The 18598-nt window shown below is 37.0% G+C and overlaps 1 protein-coding gene across 1 annotated transcript in view; it reads right to left on the reverse strand.

The window, feature by feature from the left end:
* Nucleotides 1-18598, reverse strand: part of atp10a (ATPase phospholipid transporting 10A) — a 53352-nt gene that overhangs the window by 19561 nt on the left and 15193 nt on the right. The window contains exons 4-10 of the mRNA XM_079627791.1: nt 13660-13766; nt 12831-12962; nt 11410-11540; nt 10929-11181; nt 9777-9994; nt 9484-9678; nt 7560-8121 (exon numbers count right to left, since the gene is read on the reverse strand). Of these exons, the coding sequence (XP_079483917.1) occupies nt 7560-8121; nt 9484-9678; nt 9777-9994; nt 10929-11181; nt 11410-11540; nt 12831-12962; nt 13660-13766 (1598 nt within the window). The remainder of the gene's footprint in view (nt 1-7559; nt 8122-9483; nt 9679-9776; nt 9995-10928; nt 11182-11409; nt 11541-12830; nt 12963-13659; nt 13767-18598) is intronic.

Consider the following 18598-nt stretch of genomic DNA (forward strand, 5'->3'; position numbering starts at 1 on the left):
CAGAAAAACACAATGTAAGCAGACAGCCTAAACTAATCACTTCAGCCTCTTTAAGGTTGGTTTTCTTTGTTGCCATTGGCTTCCTCAACAAGTGTTTTGACAGGTTGACTGGATAACTCTGCATTCTGAGGTTTATCGCTCCTGCGTTATTGCTCAACGCATTGCTTCCTGCCAGGAAGAGCAGAACAAACTGTTTGGGATGATCACTTCCCAACATGGAGGACAGTCAGCCAAGATGAGGGGGTGAGGGTGCCAAACCTCACATTTTTCACAGAATGATTCATCACCACCCCTGCAACTGTGGGATGACTGGACCTGTTTTTCCAGAGACTGATGCATTGACACAGGTATTAAAAGCTCTTAATAGTTCTATAGATAAACTAAATCCCCATATCATGCCCTTACAGACCATCCAAAAAGTGAAAATGAAAACGGTCTCAATACCATCAAATTAAGCAACAGTATTAAAAGGCGAAGTGTGCAATTTTAAACTAGTAACACAAATGGAGTGGTATCATTCCTGTCAACAGCACACAAGAGTGTGGGACAACCTATGAAACCAAGTTGAATACTTTAGTATGAGCAAAAGTAAGTGATGCTTCCAATGCACCATTAATGACAGCATGTTTCCCCAAACACTCCTACAGTCTTATTGTTGAAAAGTTGTTGCAGAAGTTGACACATTGGGACTGTCTAAATAGAGAATGTTGAAAGCTCCACAAAACCACCGTACTAATCCTTTGGTAAGTCAACCTATGAATGGCTTAGCACTCTATGTACATAAAACTAGAATAGGAGAAATCATTTTTATTAAACAAACAAAAAAAAATTACATTTTCACCAAAAAAAAAAAAAAAAAACTTAAAAACACATCAATAATAATAGATTTGCCTTTAAAGCTTACCTAAAAAACAAAACACCATCAAAAAACTAAAAGACAAGACACCAAAAACTTAACAGAAAACAAAACCAGACAAAAAACTAAACAAAATAGTAAAAACTAAAAACAAAACTACACCAAAATCTGAACAAACCGACATACCAAACACCAAAAAAAACACAACTAAACACAAAACAAGACACCAAAAACTAAACAAAACAAGACACCAAAAACTAAACGCAAAACAAGACACCAAAAACGAAACAAAACAAGACACCAAAAACTAAACGCAAAACAAGACACCAAAAACGAAACAAAACAAGACACCAAAAACTAAACGCAAAACAAGACACCAAAAACTAAACGCAAAACAAGACACCAAAAACTAAATGCAAAACAAGACACCAAAACCTAAAAACAAAACAAGACACCAAAAACTAAACAAAACACCAAAAACTAAAAACAAGACACCAAAAACTAAACACAAAACAAGACACCAAAACCTAAAAAACAAAATAAGACACCAAAAACGAAACGCAAAACAAGACCGCAAAAACAAAACGCAAATCAAGACACCAAAAACGTTAAAAAAAACTAAAGAAACCACCAAAAAAGAAATGCCACCAAAAAATAACAACACAGAAGGCCTAGACCTGGGGCCTGTTGCACAAAAGTAGAATCAAGACATCCGGGATAAATGACTCAGCTGAGCTCAATGAAGCCAAAACATGTGCATCCAGGCTTAATTGGTTGCACAAAGACCAAGCCAGGATGAGCAGAGACGGATTCATTAAGCCAGGTAAACCAATCCTGGATAGGTGCGCTCTCACGGCTCACTCAAATAGACCCCGCCACAGATCACAGATTAACTGATTTACCATGGCAACTAGAGCCGCGTACTTTTCCCCGTCGGAAGCGCAAATCCTCATGGAGGCATACGAGGAGGTAAAAGATATAATTAAGAAGAAAGGCAACACCACCACAGTGATAAAGCAAAGAGAAAAAGCGTGGCAAAGTATTGCAGACCGCCTGAATGCGTAAGTAGTGCACAATTACACACTCACCGCTCCGCTGAAACATCACAATTACAATTCAAATATTTAATTCACATCTCCAAAAACGCATTTGTACTGTAATTATGAAACGGTTAAATTTCTAATTGAAATGCACTGCAGATATGAGTGAAATTATGTAAAGTAACTCCATCACACTGTATAAAGCTATGATAAATTATTATTAAAGCCTTACATTATTATTTAACGTTACTACGCTCAGTACGGTTTAATCTTAGCCGTTGTACTCTGCTTCTTATGTTGTCCACCGTTTTTTTGTGTGTGTTTCTCCTGCTTTTATTAATGTAAAGCTGCTTCGACAGAATGAAACAATTGTGAAAAGTGCTATATAAATAAAATTTAATTGAATAAATAGATGAGCTATAATAATAATCACTTTAATTTATATAGTGCCTTTCAAAGGACCCAAGGTCGGTTGCTCACTGCACTGCAAAAATGTATTTCTTACTTAGTATTTTTGTCTTGTTTTCAGTAAAAAAAAAATATCTAAAAAAAATCTTAAATATTTTCTTGAGCAAAATTACCTAGGAAAATAAGCAAAAAAATCTGCCAGTGAAACAAGAGAACTTTTCTAAAATTAAGTGTTTATGGAAAAAGTAAACTTATTTCAAGAGAATTTTTCTTATTATATTGACAGATTTTTTTATTTTTTTGCTTGTTTTAAGCACACATTCACTTAAAGTTTATATTTTTTGTCTAAACTATAAGGAAGGAGAGGGCCCCCAGAGTGCCACCACCCATGGACTGGGACAATCCGGCAATCTTCCCTGATGACGACAGTGGTTGGCTGCTGAGGGACCAATATGTGTTGAATTATTTTAGTTAGTATGTGTGCTTTCAATTTTGGTTAAATATGTCCTGCGGTGGCAGAGGAATTTGGTTTTTTTGGGGTTCGTTTTTTTACGAATTTGGCCTCTTATGATGTTTGTGCAGTATACTGTGTGTAATACAAGGCTGCAGGGAGGCTACTGCATCCATTCATTTGTCTGTTCAGTTGATGTGTATGGATTTGTCCTGCATTTATTTTAGTGTGCAGACATGCAGGGTGTGTTATATACAGACCTTTGAATGTGTATGTATCATTTTGTATAATATGCTTTGATTCTGTGCTTTCCATCTTGTAGACTGTGACTTCAGTTTCGAAAGGAGCTGATGGTTTACCTGCTTTGTTTTGTCCTTATTCAATAAAGGAACATAATGTTACACATTGTGTTTTTATATTCATATGGAATGTGTATTTGTTTATATGACAGAGTACTATAGTTATAGGGTTATAGGGCCCTATAGGGCCACACTGAAGAAAAAGGATAAAGTCATACATTTATGAGGCTGGTTGAGGCTGGTTCTTTCTGCAGAAAAGCTACATATTCTTTTTACAGTTTTGATACTTATGACAATGTGATACTTAATATTCTGCCACATCAGCATGTCTTTGTGAAACCATACTGAAGTACAATTTCACGAAATGCCCCACATCTGTCATTTTAACAACTGTCCTCCTTTAAAACAACTGGTTACAATATTATGACTTGTCTTTTTTTTTTTTTTTCTGTGGCCCTATAATATTCTATAATTTTATATATAGCCTTATAGTCTATGGGAAACTGTAAATTATCTAATGATAGTAATATCATCTAAAAATCATTATTTATCCAAAATCATTGAAATTAATGATCACAAACGTTTAAATAATGACAGTGGGTCTAGTTATATGTGATAACAATGTATAGTGAGCAGTGAAATAACTATTGGTTTCCATTTGTGGGGACTGCTGACTGACATTAGGGATGAGATTAAATAGATCCTGGAATTTAGCCTGGTCTGGAGCAGGCTAGCTCCACAGAATAAATCTCCATGGTAATTTATACCATAACATATCCTCCTGCCCCCTATCCAGCTTTAGTGCAACCGGATTACGGATCAATTGAGCCAGGATCACCAAGATATCCTGGCTTAATCCCTTATCCTAGTTTTGTGCAACAGGCCTCTGGCTACCATAATGGATTGTATAAGAACTAACAGCTTTAGTCTGGAAATGTAACCAGAGAGAATGTTACTAACTAAAATAAAAATGATGCACCAGTATCATATTACTGAAGACTGAAATTACTGCCATTCCCACAGCAAAACATGGTGTTCTTTCCAACATTCAGAAACATTGTGCTTCCTTTAGCATGTTACATAATGACTGGAAACACACAGGTAGTGTTTGATTTTTCCAAATCTTTATGGTTGCATGGTCAAAACTGCTTAATGTCAATGAAGTTATAACTTCAAAGTTACAACAATTTACTGGTCAAAACATTGAAAGCTGTGTGGCTCAAGCTGGCATCTGTAGTCTGTTTTTGCACATTGTGACATTAGACAAGCATGGCAAATATCCCACTGCTTCTGAATGAAGCTATTGTACCTTCAGTTGGTCCACTGTGCTAATTGGAAGCCAACACCCAGAGGTGAACAGTGGTTCTGGATTCAAAAGTACAGGAAAATATACTGAGCATGTGTGTCGAGCATGAAATAATCCACAGTCTGTAGTGAGGCACAGTCTGGGTGTGTGTTTGCAGTCTCATGCTAACTAACTCCACATAGGCTAGACACCCATAAAACCTAGGTCTCTAAACACATTTCTAGACTGCCAACTAAACACTTGTAAGAAAGAGCAAATGAGATGAAACTTCCTAACTACTTGGACAAGAAATACTTATGGTCCATATAGCCGGACGAAGTCAGCACAATATAAATTTTCAATGCACTAAACCTTAACCTTATTAAAGTTAAAAAATGATTCCGACAAGAGTGGTTTCCTCTTTTCGAAATCTTTTGTAGTTTTATCAACACAGACAGCAGAAGGATTATTAGGCTGCTGTGCCTTTAAGACCTGTACAGATCCAATACAGACTACTGTACACATGCGTTTTCCTTCTCAACTATTTGCATTCAGTGAAGACATAACGGATTAGGTTTACTAGGATACTTTGTGCGAATTTGTCTTTTCAATCACAAGACGACGTGAAGAAAGAGCTCAATTCAGGATTCACGTGCTCGGCTTGAATTAAATATCCTTGAAACGATACATTTTCTTGAGAAGCAACACTGTTTTATTAAGACTATTTATAGACTGTAGCTTGAATAAATATTTTTTCTTAATTCACAAGAAGATTTTTATCACTCGTTTTAAGTATAAGCAAATTAAACAAAGGGGCAAAATCTGTCAGTGCTGAAAAAGTTGAAATAGACTTAATATCTTTGCAGTGTTTCTCAAAGTAAATTAATCCTGATCTAAGTGTATTTAGATATTTTAACTATAAAACAAGACAAAATAATATGATTTTCTGCAGTCGGCGGCGAATAACCAGAAATTTGTCCGTCTAGAACCCCGATTAGTCTGTGACATCTGAAAAATATTACTTTAAAATTAAAAAAATATTTTCAAGCATGAATTATATTACATATTTAAAAAAAACAGCTTTTTAGCCTTCTGGAACTGCCATATTGACACATGTAAGTGCTTTTTTTTTTTTACTTTTTTTTTTTTTTTTTTTTACAAAATTAGCAATAAATTGTTTGCTTTTGTAATTGGCAACATACTAAAAAAATAAATAAATAAAAAACACCACGACAAACCACATGTTCCCTGGTTTATTCGGCTCTTTCCTCAAAAAAGTTGAGCAACTAGACTGCTTGTGAGCTATTCTAAGCCATAGTTGCGTCTTTTTTTAGGCTCTAGCATTGACATTTAGATATGAAGCACAGGGCTATGCATGTAGTACTTCTGTTCAGTCATTTTTGTCCACAGCATTAGAGAAAACTGCCACTGAGGCGGTTCTCGTGCCTGGAATACTAACAAGCCAGTCTACCTATGCCATTAGGATAGTTTATTACCACTAAAACCCCTGGCTACATCAAGAGCGAGGAACAAACTGGAAGCCATCCAGAAGATGTTTGGGTGAAGGGGACGACGGGGACGTGACCTTACCATGCCGACTATGTTGGGAATTAAATGTCTATCAGCATTGATCAACTGTGTAAATCAAAATCCAGGGGCCACTTTAAGCACTCCAAAGACATGACAAATTCAAAACATATCCTGAAAAAACAAATCACACCGTCTCACTGTCTGCTCTTAGTAGATGGTTGCCAGCTCTCTTTTAATTTCTTGGAAAATAAAAAAGTATCCATTTAATGTTGTGAAGAAATCAGATGACTTTCGGCCATTTGGCCGCGAGCCATTATTCATTAATTCTGCAGGAATAGGCCTCATGCACTGTCTAACTGGGACATGGAAAAGAAAACACAGACTTCATTAAAACTTTAACACGATCAACAAGCGTTCTAAAGCATAATCAACACTGAACATCAAAATAAACTAACCCAGAATATTTGATTCATTTCATATGGGGGGAAGGTTTGACACCATGCCAAACGTTTGTTCATCTGAATTCCAAATATAAAAGAGAAGAGCCATTAATAAATAAACTGAATAATTCTAAAAAGTTACAGACAGTTGAAATTATAGCTGGTGAAATTTATGGAAAGTGTCTTTTAGAGATGAATGGGAAATCAATATCAGAACTATAGCTTCCAACCTTCAATTTGACAGATTTTTTTTTTCAATAAGATGTTATGAGTTATGAGTATGTGAGGTTTTTGGCGCGATTACTGGGTTGTAAAAAAGCAATAATTGACAACGGGCCATTGAACTAATGAAAAATAATGCACCACGCTCAAGTTTGTTTAAAAACAATAATAAAATCAAACAATTTACTCAGCAACATTAAATTGATTACAAGTGACAGAATAACAATGTAAAAGTTTCCAAATAAGTATCCTAAAACAAATTTGAATAAAAAAATAAAAAAATGCACGAACATGCAGTCGAGCACAGAAGACCAACGGCCAAGGTCAGTATCTTCATTAAATAATGCATTTCCTTTCAACAAAACCTATCGTATACCCAGATATTCTGTGATACTTTTTGTGTCTTTTCATAAAAGCTCGATGCTGGTCGCTATTCACTGCCATTATGGACAAGCTGGATATATATATTTTTTTATTCTCCTTTTGTGGTCCGAAAAAGAAAGAAGGGCTTACGGCATCAGAACACCAGGGAGAGTAAATTATGACATTTTCACTTTAGGGTGAACTAACATTTAAAGCAGCACAACTGTTTTCTACATTGATAAAAATAAGAAATGTTTCTTGAGCACCAAATCAGCATATTAGAAAGATTTCTAAAGAATCATGTTATCTAAAGACTAGAGAATGGATGCTGAATTTTTTAAAAATAAGTATGATAATAAAAATAGGTTCTTTTAAATTATAAATATTATGTATGAATATTGTGTAATACTATACATTGTATCAAATAAATGCATCCTAGGTAATCACATCCCCAAAAAAATATTACCTACCCCATGGAGTCCAAACTTTTTAACTTTTTGTATTATAGGGAGCAAAAGGGGCATTGGGATTGGGACATGACTCAAGCTGGACCGTGTCACTGTTTTCTATTTTAAACATACACTTCAATGCACCAGAATGGAGCAGCCAAAATTTTAAACGCTAGAAAAGGAGTGGAAACAGTGTGCACATCAATGCTAGCATACCTGTAGCTGGTCTGATCAAATCCATGATGACCGAATCAGCACCCTTGGTGTAGACGGTAATTTGCTCAGTCAGCGGGTGTTTTACCACCACTGACATCCTCTTTCTTGTGGAGTCAAACCCCAGTGTGTGCAGAAGCTCGAAGCTTAGCTTGCCCAAGTGTGGAAGTTCCACGGTCACTTGATCTGGTAAACGTCCAACGAGAGCACACTTGTAGGCCCGGGCTGCATAAACCAGAGCTGCCTCGTCCGGTGACTCCGCCTCATATCTGAGCTCGCATTCATCTTGAGCCAAAGCTTTTGTTTTATCAAAGTTGGGTGGGACGGGGCTGAAGGCATGCTGCAGGTCATGCTCCGGACGCTTCTCCTCGTTCAGCTTTGTGAGCGTGCTCTCGGCCGAAGGGGAGGACAGCATGCTGCAGCCCACTTTATGGGAGGACGAGCGGTTGGTGGTCAGACTGGAGGAGCTGCTGCTGTTGGAGCCAGAGGTCAGGCGGCTTGGAGTGAAGCGCTTGATGAAGTCCTCGATGGTCTTCACTGGAGACTTCAACTCGAAGCGACGCACCTTGATAAGATCCAAAGAAATATTGTCAAAATAAAACTCCTTAAATATTTGTGCATGATTGAATCACTTTAAAAAGTCATGCAACAGTTTGGCAGCCAAACTGGGAAGATTCATTCCATTATAGAAGACAAGGCAAATGTTTTTTTATCACACATATGGTGACCACAAGAAATATTTGAATACTTAAACAACTGAATTCATGTGTTAAAACATAATATCTGACATGTGGCATTTATTTTAAATTAAATATACACTTTAACAACATTATTTATTAAATTATTAAATAATGGAGTGTTATTTTTTTTTTATTAAAAAAAAATAAAATCTGTGTGAACTGACTATATATATATATATATAATTATTATTATTTTTATTTTTTTTCACTAAAAATCACTGAGATCAGTTGGTTAAAAGTAATTGCAAAAAATGAGAATTGCTAATAACAATCAGTATCTTTCTTGGTTTGTTACTACATGGATTCCACTGAAAGGAGATTATTCATTTTTAAAATGTAGTTTCCCCAATGTTTAAGAAACTGCATGTTAATAGAGAAGGATGAATTACAGCAGACCTTTAAGCAGTTTATAAGCCATCAATTTCATTAAACACTAAATGCAAATCACTCAGTTTAAGCTCAGATTTCTATCATGAAGGGAGGAGAAGTCTTTGATTGCAGCATCAACCTGAACTTACAAACACGCTTATAAAAAGTATGCAGATGGCAACAGACAGGTTGGGTTTTGGGGGAATCTCATGCCATAAATTCACAGAGGGTAAAGATTACACAATTAAGGATAGGCCACACATCTGCAACACAGAAACAGGAAGTTGCTCATACTCTACATAGCAGAAAACCACAGGAAGTTAACTGCGGCCAAAACGTCAAACTCAGTCAGTTCAGCGGTAAAATACGCTGTGAATGTCAGTTCGAGCTAATTCCCAGTGGTCTGTTCGGTCTGTCTGCTAGAGATGCGCAAAACTAGTCGATTAAAATGACACCGCTGCTCCTAGTTGACTTGGACATAGTAGTCATTTATATTTTTTGGCATATTTAGGGCCAGATTTACTAACAGCGCAAAACCTCTTTTGGCATTAAAAAAAAAAACTACTGACAGGATTTACTAAATGCATGTAGTGAAAAATTAGCGCTGAAAAGGGGTGGACAGCGTTATTTTTGCGGCTGACCTCATTGCATATGCATTTGTAGGAGTTTCCATGATGACTGAAATGAAAATGCTATTTGCGCCATTATTTACTGCACAAAAAAACCCCCCACGTCTTAAACCAGACGCTAATTTTCGCTGCTCTTGGTAGATTACATTGGTCATTATGAAAACAGAATTAGTCGCTGTGTTTGCTTACCTTCTGTCTGGGTTGATTGGGTGAGGACACAACAACAGTGTTGCAGATAGTGAGGGCGATGAAAAAGTCGAAGATGTCACACTGGTCAGGGGGGATGTGGTTCAGGGGCTGACTGTGAAAACGCATGAACTCCATTTGACTGCTACACTCATTGACCTTATCCATGAGCTGGGGATCCGGAGTGATGTCCTTCTCCTGTCAAACAGATCAAATAAAATGGAAAAATATTAGTAAGCATTGGGTTACCGAGCGATGCATGAACAGCTTAATGTGGAATGGAAGCACTTGCTAACCATAGGACTACTGAAGGCAGTGTGTTTGGACAGAATGCTGGCCCGTTTGGCTTCGGCTCTGCTCCCGGTGCGACGGTGAGATTTGGTGCTCTGGGACCGCAACACCACTTTTCCGCTCTGGTGACTGGTGACGCTGTCTCGCCGTGGGAGAGTTCCACCATGAGATGTACAGTCCTCCTCCTCTGAATCCACCTCCTGGTACATAGCAAGCCTCCTCGCTGTGGGAAAGACACTTTGTTAGACTGTTTGAAACTTAACTTTAGGGCTTCATGGAAGACCTTAGGCTTTTCTTCATACTAATCCTGCATTTGAACTGTCTATCTGGGGCACAGGCTGTAGAGGGAGTGAACCACCAATACATTCAATATTAAACTATTTATTACTTATTAGGGCTGCTTACGTTGCATGTTAATTTAGAAGCCCAAGCTAAGATATAGTATTTATGTTTTTTAAGTTAAATTTTTTTTAATGCTTTTAAAAGGTCTCTTATGTTCATCAAGGCTGCATTTACTTGAAAAATACAGTAAAAACAGCAATATATAGAAAAATGATTACAATGTAAAATAATTGTTTCCTATTTGAATTTATTTTAAAAAGGTAATTTATTCATGTGATAGCAAAGCAAAATTATCAGCAGTCATTACTCCAGTCTTCCGTGTCACATGATCATTCACAAAAACATTTCTAATTATTAGCAATGCAAGCAGTTGTGCTGCTAACTATTTTGTGGAAACCAAGATGCATTTTTTTTTTCCCAGGACTCTTTGACAATTCGAAAGTTAAAAAAAAACATTTATTTAGAAGAGAAAACTTTTGTAACTTTATAAATGGCTTAACTGTCACTTTTGAGCAATTTAAAATCCTCCTTGTTGAATACAAGTAATAATTTCTTTAAAAAAAATACATCTTCTACAGTCTGTGAATGATCTTCATTTTGTGGGTTTTATGATATATGCCATTAATTGCAATCAATGTGATTAAATGCGTTAATCAGCGTTTCATGCAATTCGTTCGATTAAAATTTTACATTCTACATTGATTGACAGCATTATTATTTATACAACATATTGCTCATTAACAGAGAATTCATGTTGTGTCCACAGAACCATAATAGCCCTTGTGTTGGGCACAGAAGACACTGATAATCCTAACCATTGGCATCATGCGAGTACTCGACTCCTGCCACAGTACAACGGCGAAACACCATCTTGTTTTCTGTGAGTGTGCCGGTCTTATCAGAAAAAATGTACTGCATCTGGCCCAAGTCTTCTGTGATGTTCAGAGCCCTGCACTGGAGGTGAGAGTCCGTTTCCTCATCATACAGCTCCATGTCCTGATGGATAAAGTATACCTGGCATATCTTCACTATTTCAATGGAAACAAAGAGTGAGATTGGGATCAGCACCTGCATCAGAGAGAAAGAGAAACAGAGAGGTTTGGTGTAGATTCATCAGGTTATTATCATTTCAACTACCAATGAGCCTTCAATAACAGGAATATCAGGAACAGTTCATCCCAAAATTAAAATTGTGGCATTGTTTAATCGAATGGTTTCATCAAATGCAATTTGGAATTGTTCTACGTAAGAGAATCTGAAGCACATTGTAACATTCTCACACCACTTGCTATTCACCTGGAATACTATAATCATGGTCAGGAAGAGATAAATGGATGAGACCACTGGAGATAAGTCTGTTCCTTCTGGGCTCAGGACGTCAAAGACAGGCCTCTTATCTCCGTACTGAAACATCCACAGGCCATGACCTAAAGAAGATTTGAGAGACAAACACTTGACTATATAAAGCAGGTAAAATGGAATCATGGGTATTGTTATTCAAGAGACACTGAAGATGTTAAAGCAAGCTAAAAATGTTTAAGGAAACCAAAACCGTTAAACCACTACTTCCTCTCCCAACGCTTCCTCAAATCAGATACATTCATCAACTGCTGTAGGAGTATTTTCTCATGGTAACAGCCATTACAATATAAAATAGTTGATGAAATCTGAGATTTGTCTGTCCTTCCATTTACAGCTACGCAACTGAGTCTGACACTTTGATTCTTCAAAAAGTTCATAAAGAGATTGTAAAACTAATCCATATGAATTGAGCGGTTTAGTCCAAATTTTCTGAAGTGACAATCACTTCATAAACAGATTGAATTTAGGCTTTTATTCACATATAAACATTCATCAACTCGCACATAAGATCTGGTAAACGGAAGCTCAAGCAGATTCGCTTGACATGCGAGAACCAATGAGGTTTGTTCTCCTGTTACGCAGCAAGTCTGAGCTTCTGCAAGAACCGATGAGGTTCATTCTCGTGTTACGCAGCAGGATTGAGCTTCCGCAAGAACCAATGTGGTTTATTCTAACACTTCAAGTTTCTGTTTATGTTAGCTGATCAATGTTTAAATGTGAATAAAAGCCTAAATTAAATCCGTTCATCATCATATAAAGCGATCAAGGCTCTTCAGAAATGTTGGACTAAACTGCTCAATTCATATGGATTCGTTTTACGATCTCTTCATGAACTTTTTGAAGCGTCAAAGTGTCAGTAGCTGTCAACGGAGGGACAGGAAAGTCTCAGATTTTATCAAAAAAAGCTTAATTTGTGTTCCGAAGATGAAAGAAAGTCTTACGGGTTTGGAGTCAGTGTGACTACAAATTTAGCTTGCAATTACAACAATGTTTATATATTATTAAATAACAAGATTGTCCCAAAATAGACATTGTCACATGCTTAACTGAATACTTCATCTTGTTTAAATTTGTTTTGTTTTTATTTGGGACTTGATGCAAGCAAAAGATTCTTCATGATAGATAAATCTGGCAGCTTCACATGATGTTCTCACATTCACACGAAGACTCAAAACAGTAACTAACAGTACACCAACTAATATAATACAGATAGTTGATGATAGTTCTGATGGGATGAGCCATCTTTAAAATAGCCAACAAACACACACAACTTCAAAAATCTCAGACATGAAAACACTAATATCTTCCAATACTATATTTTCTAGAAAAAACTATTGATGTAAAGTGTTACATACCAATGGCGGTAAAGAGGCACATGACTAGGAGGATAATGACACACCAGAATACGTCTACGTTCATCTGCCGCTCAAGTTTGCTGCGTTTATAACGAGGGCCGTTGTTGTTCAGCATTGCTTTTGTCTCATGACCTGAGAATCGGAACAAAACAAAACACTGAAGATAATATGAGCTATACCAGTCAGATGACCAATCATTTAACAATTCTGCCATTTGTATGTACACATGCAATGACAGGAAACAGTAAAATGCACATTTTAACAAAAGTTGTTCTTTTAATGGACGTAATAACAGACATTTACCACAACTTTCATTATTTTTGCTTCTTTTTAAATGCCATATGCAAAGATTGTTGTATTCTTGTCATACATAAAAAAAAATTAAATATGAAAAAAAAAATGTAAAAAGTTAAAATACCAAATTCCAAGATAAAAAATACATTTAAAAAAACTAGAATATATATTAATGATAATCATGAATCATATAATTATGTCCTACCATTTAACACTATTTACACAGATTTCCTTCACAATTAATTTTGACTACTAATAAAGTTTAATCAAAAGTAAAAAAAATTGTCAGTGAATAACACATGACGTGTGAAGAAAATCAAAATATCACTTTTGAACAAAATATTTAAATTGCACATTTCAAATAAAGCTGCATAATTTGTTGGTTACGCAGTGTGAGAAAATATTATTTTTTTGGGATAGCAATAAAATGAACTTAGTTGGACAAAGGAGAGCTGTTAAACAATTCATAATTTGAGAAGTGGTGGAAATGAGTAGTGGACGTCTCCAGTCCAGGTTTGGATAGAAGGCAGCGTACCTGCATAGATGATAATTCCCACAGCCTCCTCTGTGTTGCGGATGGTGCAGCCCCTAAGCAGCAGATTGTCTTTGTATAGCCCATCTCTCCTCCCACTGCGATGGATTCTGTCATACACACCACACAGGCTCATTCGTCACACTTATAATACAACATATCAGTGAGCACTATACATAATCTAGTTCCAATCTGAATTCCTCTGTCCTCATTTGCAAGAATTTTACAATTGGAAGCTAAGTGCACTGGCCTTTATAACCATAGGCTATGTTGTGGATATTGCCATGGGATATCCACATAATTATGCGTCCCTTGATGTTGACCACATCGATCCATCATCCTTGACAGTCCACAGGGTTTCCCCCAGGATCCCTCGTTCTCAGCACAAAATCAATAGTAAAGCCATGACCTCACTAAAATGGGTCTGCACACAGGTAAAGCCCTGAGGCCATCTGGATCCCGCGTTCAGTCAATGCAGCACTTTTTGTAAAACCCCAAAGCCGCGTCATAAAAGAACAGAGCAAAGTGAAAAGATTCTCAGGATAAATGAGAGAGGACGAGTGGCGAGCAGGCGAGGATTGAAATCTTAAATCCAACGAGACCTCAGATCCGAATGCGCGTGATTCCAACACCGGGAAAAAGTTCAAGAGGCCCCAGGGCTAAGCTTGCTGATAAAAATGGCGGCAAATGCAAATTAACTCCCACTGAATGAGCACTGAATGCTAAACACCTGTGGTGGGAGCTCAATAAACTTTAATGCAAGCACTAATCCCACTGCTAAATTCAGGATTACATCTGTGAACTCTTCACTTTGTCAATTATCTGACAAGGCCTCTGGCAAGTTTTTTTTTATCCCCTAGTAGTGCATTAATCTTTGAGCTTTGCCCCGGTTTAAAGACAGACCTGATATATTAGCTGTCTACATGCCCCATGCTGTCAACCACAGTTCTGGCTTAGTTCGGACTCGGAGCCATTGGTATCTTTGTTATCCTGCACCAAGGGGTCACATGGTGGCTTGTCAAGGGGTAATATTTTGGTCCAGTTAGCCCCTGCTGGTAGATGTCATAACTACCATCATATCGTATGCCAGTAAAAAGCTGAAGCATTAAAGATCATTCAAATGTAATGTATGTATTCTGACAATAAAATATATCGCAAGAAGCAACATTTAAACTGCAAATATTTCATTATATTCTAGCAGATGTTTTAGTGGTGCACAATTGTTTGGAGGGATCGTAAATGCATGCATTTACCCCAAAATGAAAATTACATCATTTACTTACTCTCATGTCATTCTAAAACTGTAAGACTTTCTTTTTTTTCTGCAAAACACACAAACACACACATATTCATATAAACAGAATACAAAAAAAAAAAAAAAAAAATTCTGAAAAACTTGATGAAAATATGTAAAAATTTGTCCATTTAACGCATGTCATTGCAAGCCCATTGTTACTTTAGACGCCACTGACTTTCAGAATATTAACAAAAACGGTTTATATATTCTTCAAAATATCTGCCGTGTTCCACAGAAAAATTAAAGGTTCTTTAAGCGATCCTGGGTGTCGTCACTTCTTGTTGACGTTCGAACTATTGCGAAACAAAACGGAGGCTAGCTAGACCCTCCCTCCTCCTCATTTGCGCACTAACAACCCAAACCCCACCCCCAAATCCTTCTTGTCGGTTATTGGCTGGAACACTGTTTGTTATGTTGTGGTGCGGGTTAGTCCAGTTTGTTTTTGTTGCCGTTTGTGGAGCCTGGGGTGTCTACAGAGGCCGCGTTTTTTTAGAGTGTGTTCAGGAGACAGACAGCTAGCGGATAGTGAGGAGATATTTGCTGTATGTGACAAAAAAATGTTTGGCCTAAAAAATGCGTGACATCGCTTAGAGCACCTTTAAACAAAGTCATACAGATTTGTGACAACATGGGAGGTGAGTAAATGACGACTTATTTTTTGGGAAAACAATCTCTTTTAAAAATTTGAAATGGACTGAAATGTTCTTCACTGTCTGCTGACTTTCACATCACAGATTAGGGTATCTGCTTATGTACCTGTTTGTGTGGTGTCATCAGTCAGTCATTTTTCTGCTGCACTAGAGTAAATATGCGGGAAATTCATACTGTACATCCGAGTCTGTCAAGTAATTGTTACATCGATGTCACGCGTTCAAGACAATGTTTCAGATCAACAACACGCCCCTTCTATTGTCACAACTCGTGTATCAGCTGGAATTATGAGTTTTCCACTTGTGAATTCGCTTGGCCATTCATGTGCTCGGAACTCAGAATTATCTCAAAACAAAACAACCTGGTTGCAGACATGCCTATGCCCTCCATGTATTAATCTCATTAGATCGCACTACACATGTTCACCAGCTGGGATGATACTGTATCTTAATGCAATAAACTGTCACTCCAACAAGGAACAGTCCTTGGCGCCCTTCGTGCATTATGTTCCCTCTTTTGCTCCGGTAAGCCACTTTGTGGTAACTGGACAAAAAAAGCTGGCAGCACACCAGAAGCATCTGTTCTCCACCATCCAGGGAAATAAATGTTATAATCCTTCTGGTTCCTGTCAGCTGCCTCACTTGGCCCTGCTGTCATTACCATACCATGTGCAGCAGGTTTTCTTCTAAACACAGGAGATATACTTCAACCTGCACAGTTCTGACTGGGCTAAAGTTCTTGTTTTACTACTGCTACATCAGTCTGCTCAAATATATGATGCATGCTAATCCTAAACCTATGACCTGTATGCTTTAGCCATCATTTAAGACTGAAAGATAAACGGAGAATAATCTTAATCCACACTTTGAAGGTCTAAACACCAGATTAACAAACTGTTTTAAAAAGTGAAAACACAAGGAATGCATGCAAGATTGCATTCTATGAAATGGGTGCATTTTCCAGTTTGTTAAAGTTTACAATTTAATTTGGCATTACAAGCCTTCAAAGTCATGAAACTATAAGGGGCTTCTCAGAATTGAATGATGATATTTCTATAAATATCTACTTTCAATTATTTATTATAGCATGGTAATTGATCAATATCATGGAAACAGGGTTGACATTTTAACCTTACTCAAAGTCATAACACAACATAAGATAAATTGATAAACTTATCCGTGAAAACAATGATTTTCAATGAAATCAATGATCCTTCAATTTAGTATTTTTTAAATGTATGGAACAGTATCGAATAGTACATACAAAAAGGGAAAAAAGTGACTAACACGCACAAACTGGGGACACAACGTTAAGCCTTATTAATAACACAATATAGCCTACAAGTATATATATAGAGAGAGAATAAAGACTAAATTCCAAATGTTGTTCTCATCAAAATGTGTATAGATGTAGCAAGGAGATGTTAGAAGCATATTGATAAGAGGGCAGTCATAATGAAAGACAAATAAAAACAACAACTTAAAAAAAAAATTTGCTACCAGGTTTAGAAAGGTTGTCTGTATTAAAACTTACTCACTTAGTCAAATTTGGCATTATTGTTACAGTCAATAAATACGATATTTGATCATATAAATGAGGGTCACAAATGGCACCAGTTTTGTAGAATGACTCTTAGAATATCATTTTTGCATGCATCTAATAAACGCAGTGTGGTGGAAAACATTTCACATGCTTCAACAGCAGCATTATTTATAGCCTCCATCCATCTACCAACCCTAACACTAACAAATAAAAGACTTTGTGACCCATTCCTACAGTTCTCCAAAAGAGAACGCGGCTGGTAAGAGGAAGAATAATTGGGTAGAATAACAGGGTTGAAAAGTCATCCGAATAATGCTGGAGTAAGAGAAATACACACCATCTATCCATTACAAATATATTAAACTGGATCTATGTGGGTCACAAAATAACCATTCATCTGGTTATTTGAATCTCAAGAGCTAATGGAATTTTAATCACTGCCGGCAAAACAAAACAATGGAAAGATCTGAGTCATCTAAATGGCTGCAGTGGTCTCAAACTCGGCTCCTGGAGGGCCACTGTCTTAGGGGCTGTTTACACCTGGCCACTTCATGCGTTTTCTGTGATCGGATAGCTATCCGATCGTGAAAAGACCAGGTGTAAATGCCCCCCGAGACGGATTTGAATCCGATCGCTCAAACCACAGGTCTTGGCCGCATTCCAGACGAAACTAGACAAGTGTAAATGCATCTGGTTGTTGAAACCACATATGTATATTTTACTCCTTCCAAAAACGCAAAAAAAATAAACGTGGGAGCATGTTATAGGCTATATGTCATGTTATAGTCAGATATGACGGCGCTACTGCAACACGCATCACCGCAGATGAGCATCTATTGCAAATCAAAGTGAAAGTTGCAGACTTTTAAAATTTCATTAAAAGTAAAGAAACAAAATGATCTTACCAGGGCTGTTGCCACTCTCTCTTATTGCAGTCTTTAATTTTGAAATTTTAGCTGATGATCAATAAAATGCAGCTCATAACTGTTGCTTTCGGTGACGTGAACTCCATTAAATTGGCATATAGCGCTGGAATTGAAGATCAGATTTAAATCCGTTTTGTAAAAACGCATTTATGTGACCAGGTGTAAATGGAATCGTTTTGACAAACCAGATAGCTATCCGATCTGAGAAAACGCATAAAGTGGCCAGGTGTAAACAGCCCCTTACAGAGTTCATTAAACACACCCAAACTAGCTATTAAAGGTCTTCAGGCTTACTAGAAACTTCCAGACAGGTGTTTTGGAACATGTTGGAGCTAAACTCTGCAGGACCAGTGGCCCGCCAGGAGATGAGTTTGAGACCATTGGCTTATTGATAAGAAAATAATTGAAAATAATGGAGTACAAATTGCTAGGGCTAAACTAATTCACAATACACATTTGTAACAAAGACCATGCACATGGACATGACATTAAGACTGTTGGGTTAAATCGTTAATGCAATTTTCTT

This window comes from Phoxinus phoxinus (genome assembly GCF_949152265.1).
Source record: "Phoxinus phoxinus genome assembly, chromosome: 11".
Lineage (NCBI taxonomy): Eukaryota > Metazoa > Chordata > Actinopteri > Cypriniformes > Leuciscidae > Phoxinus > Phoxinus phoxinus.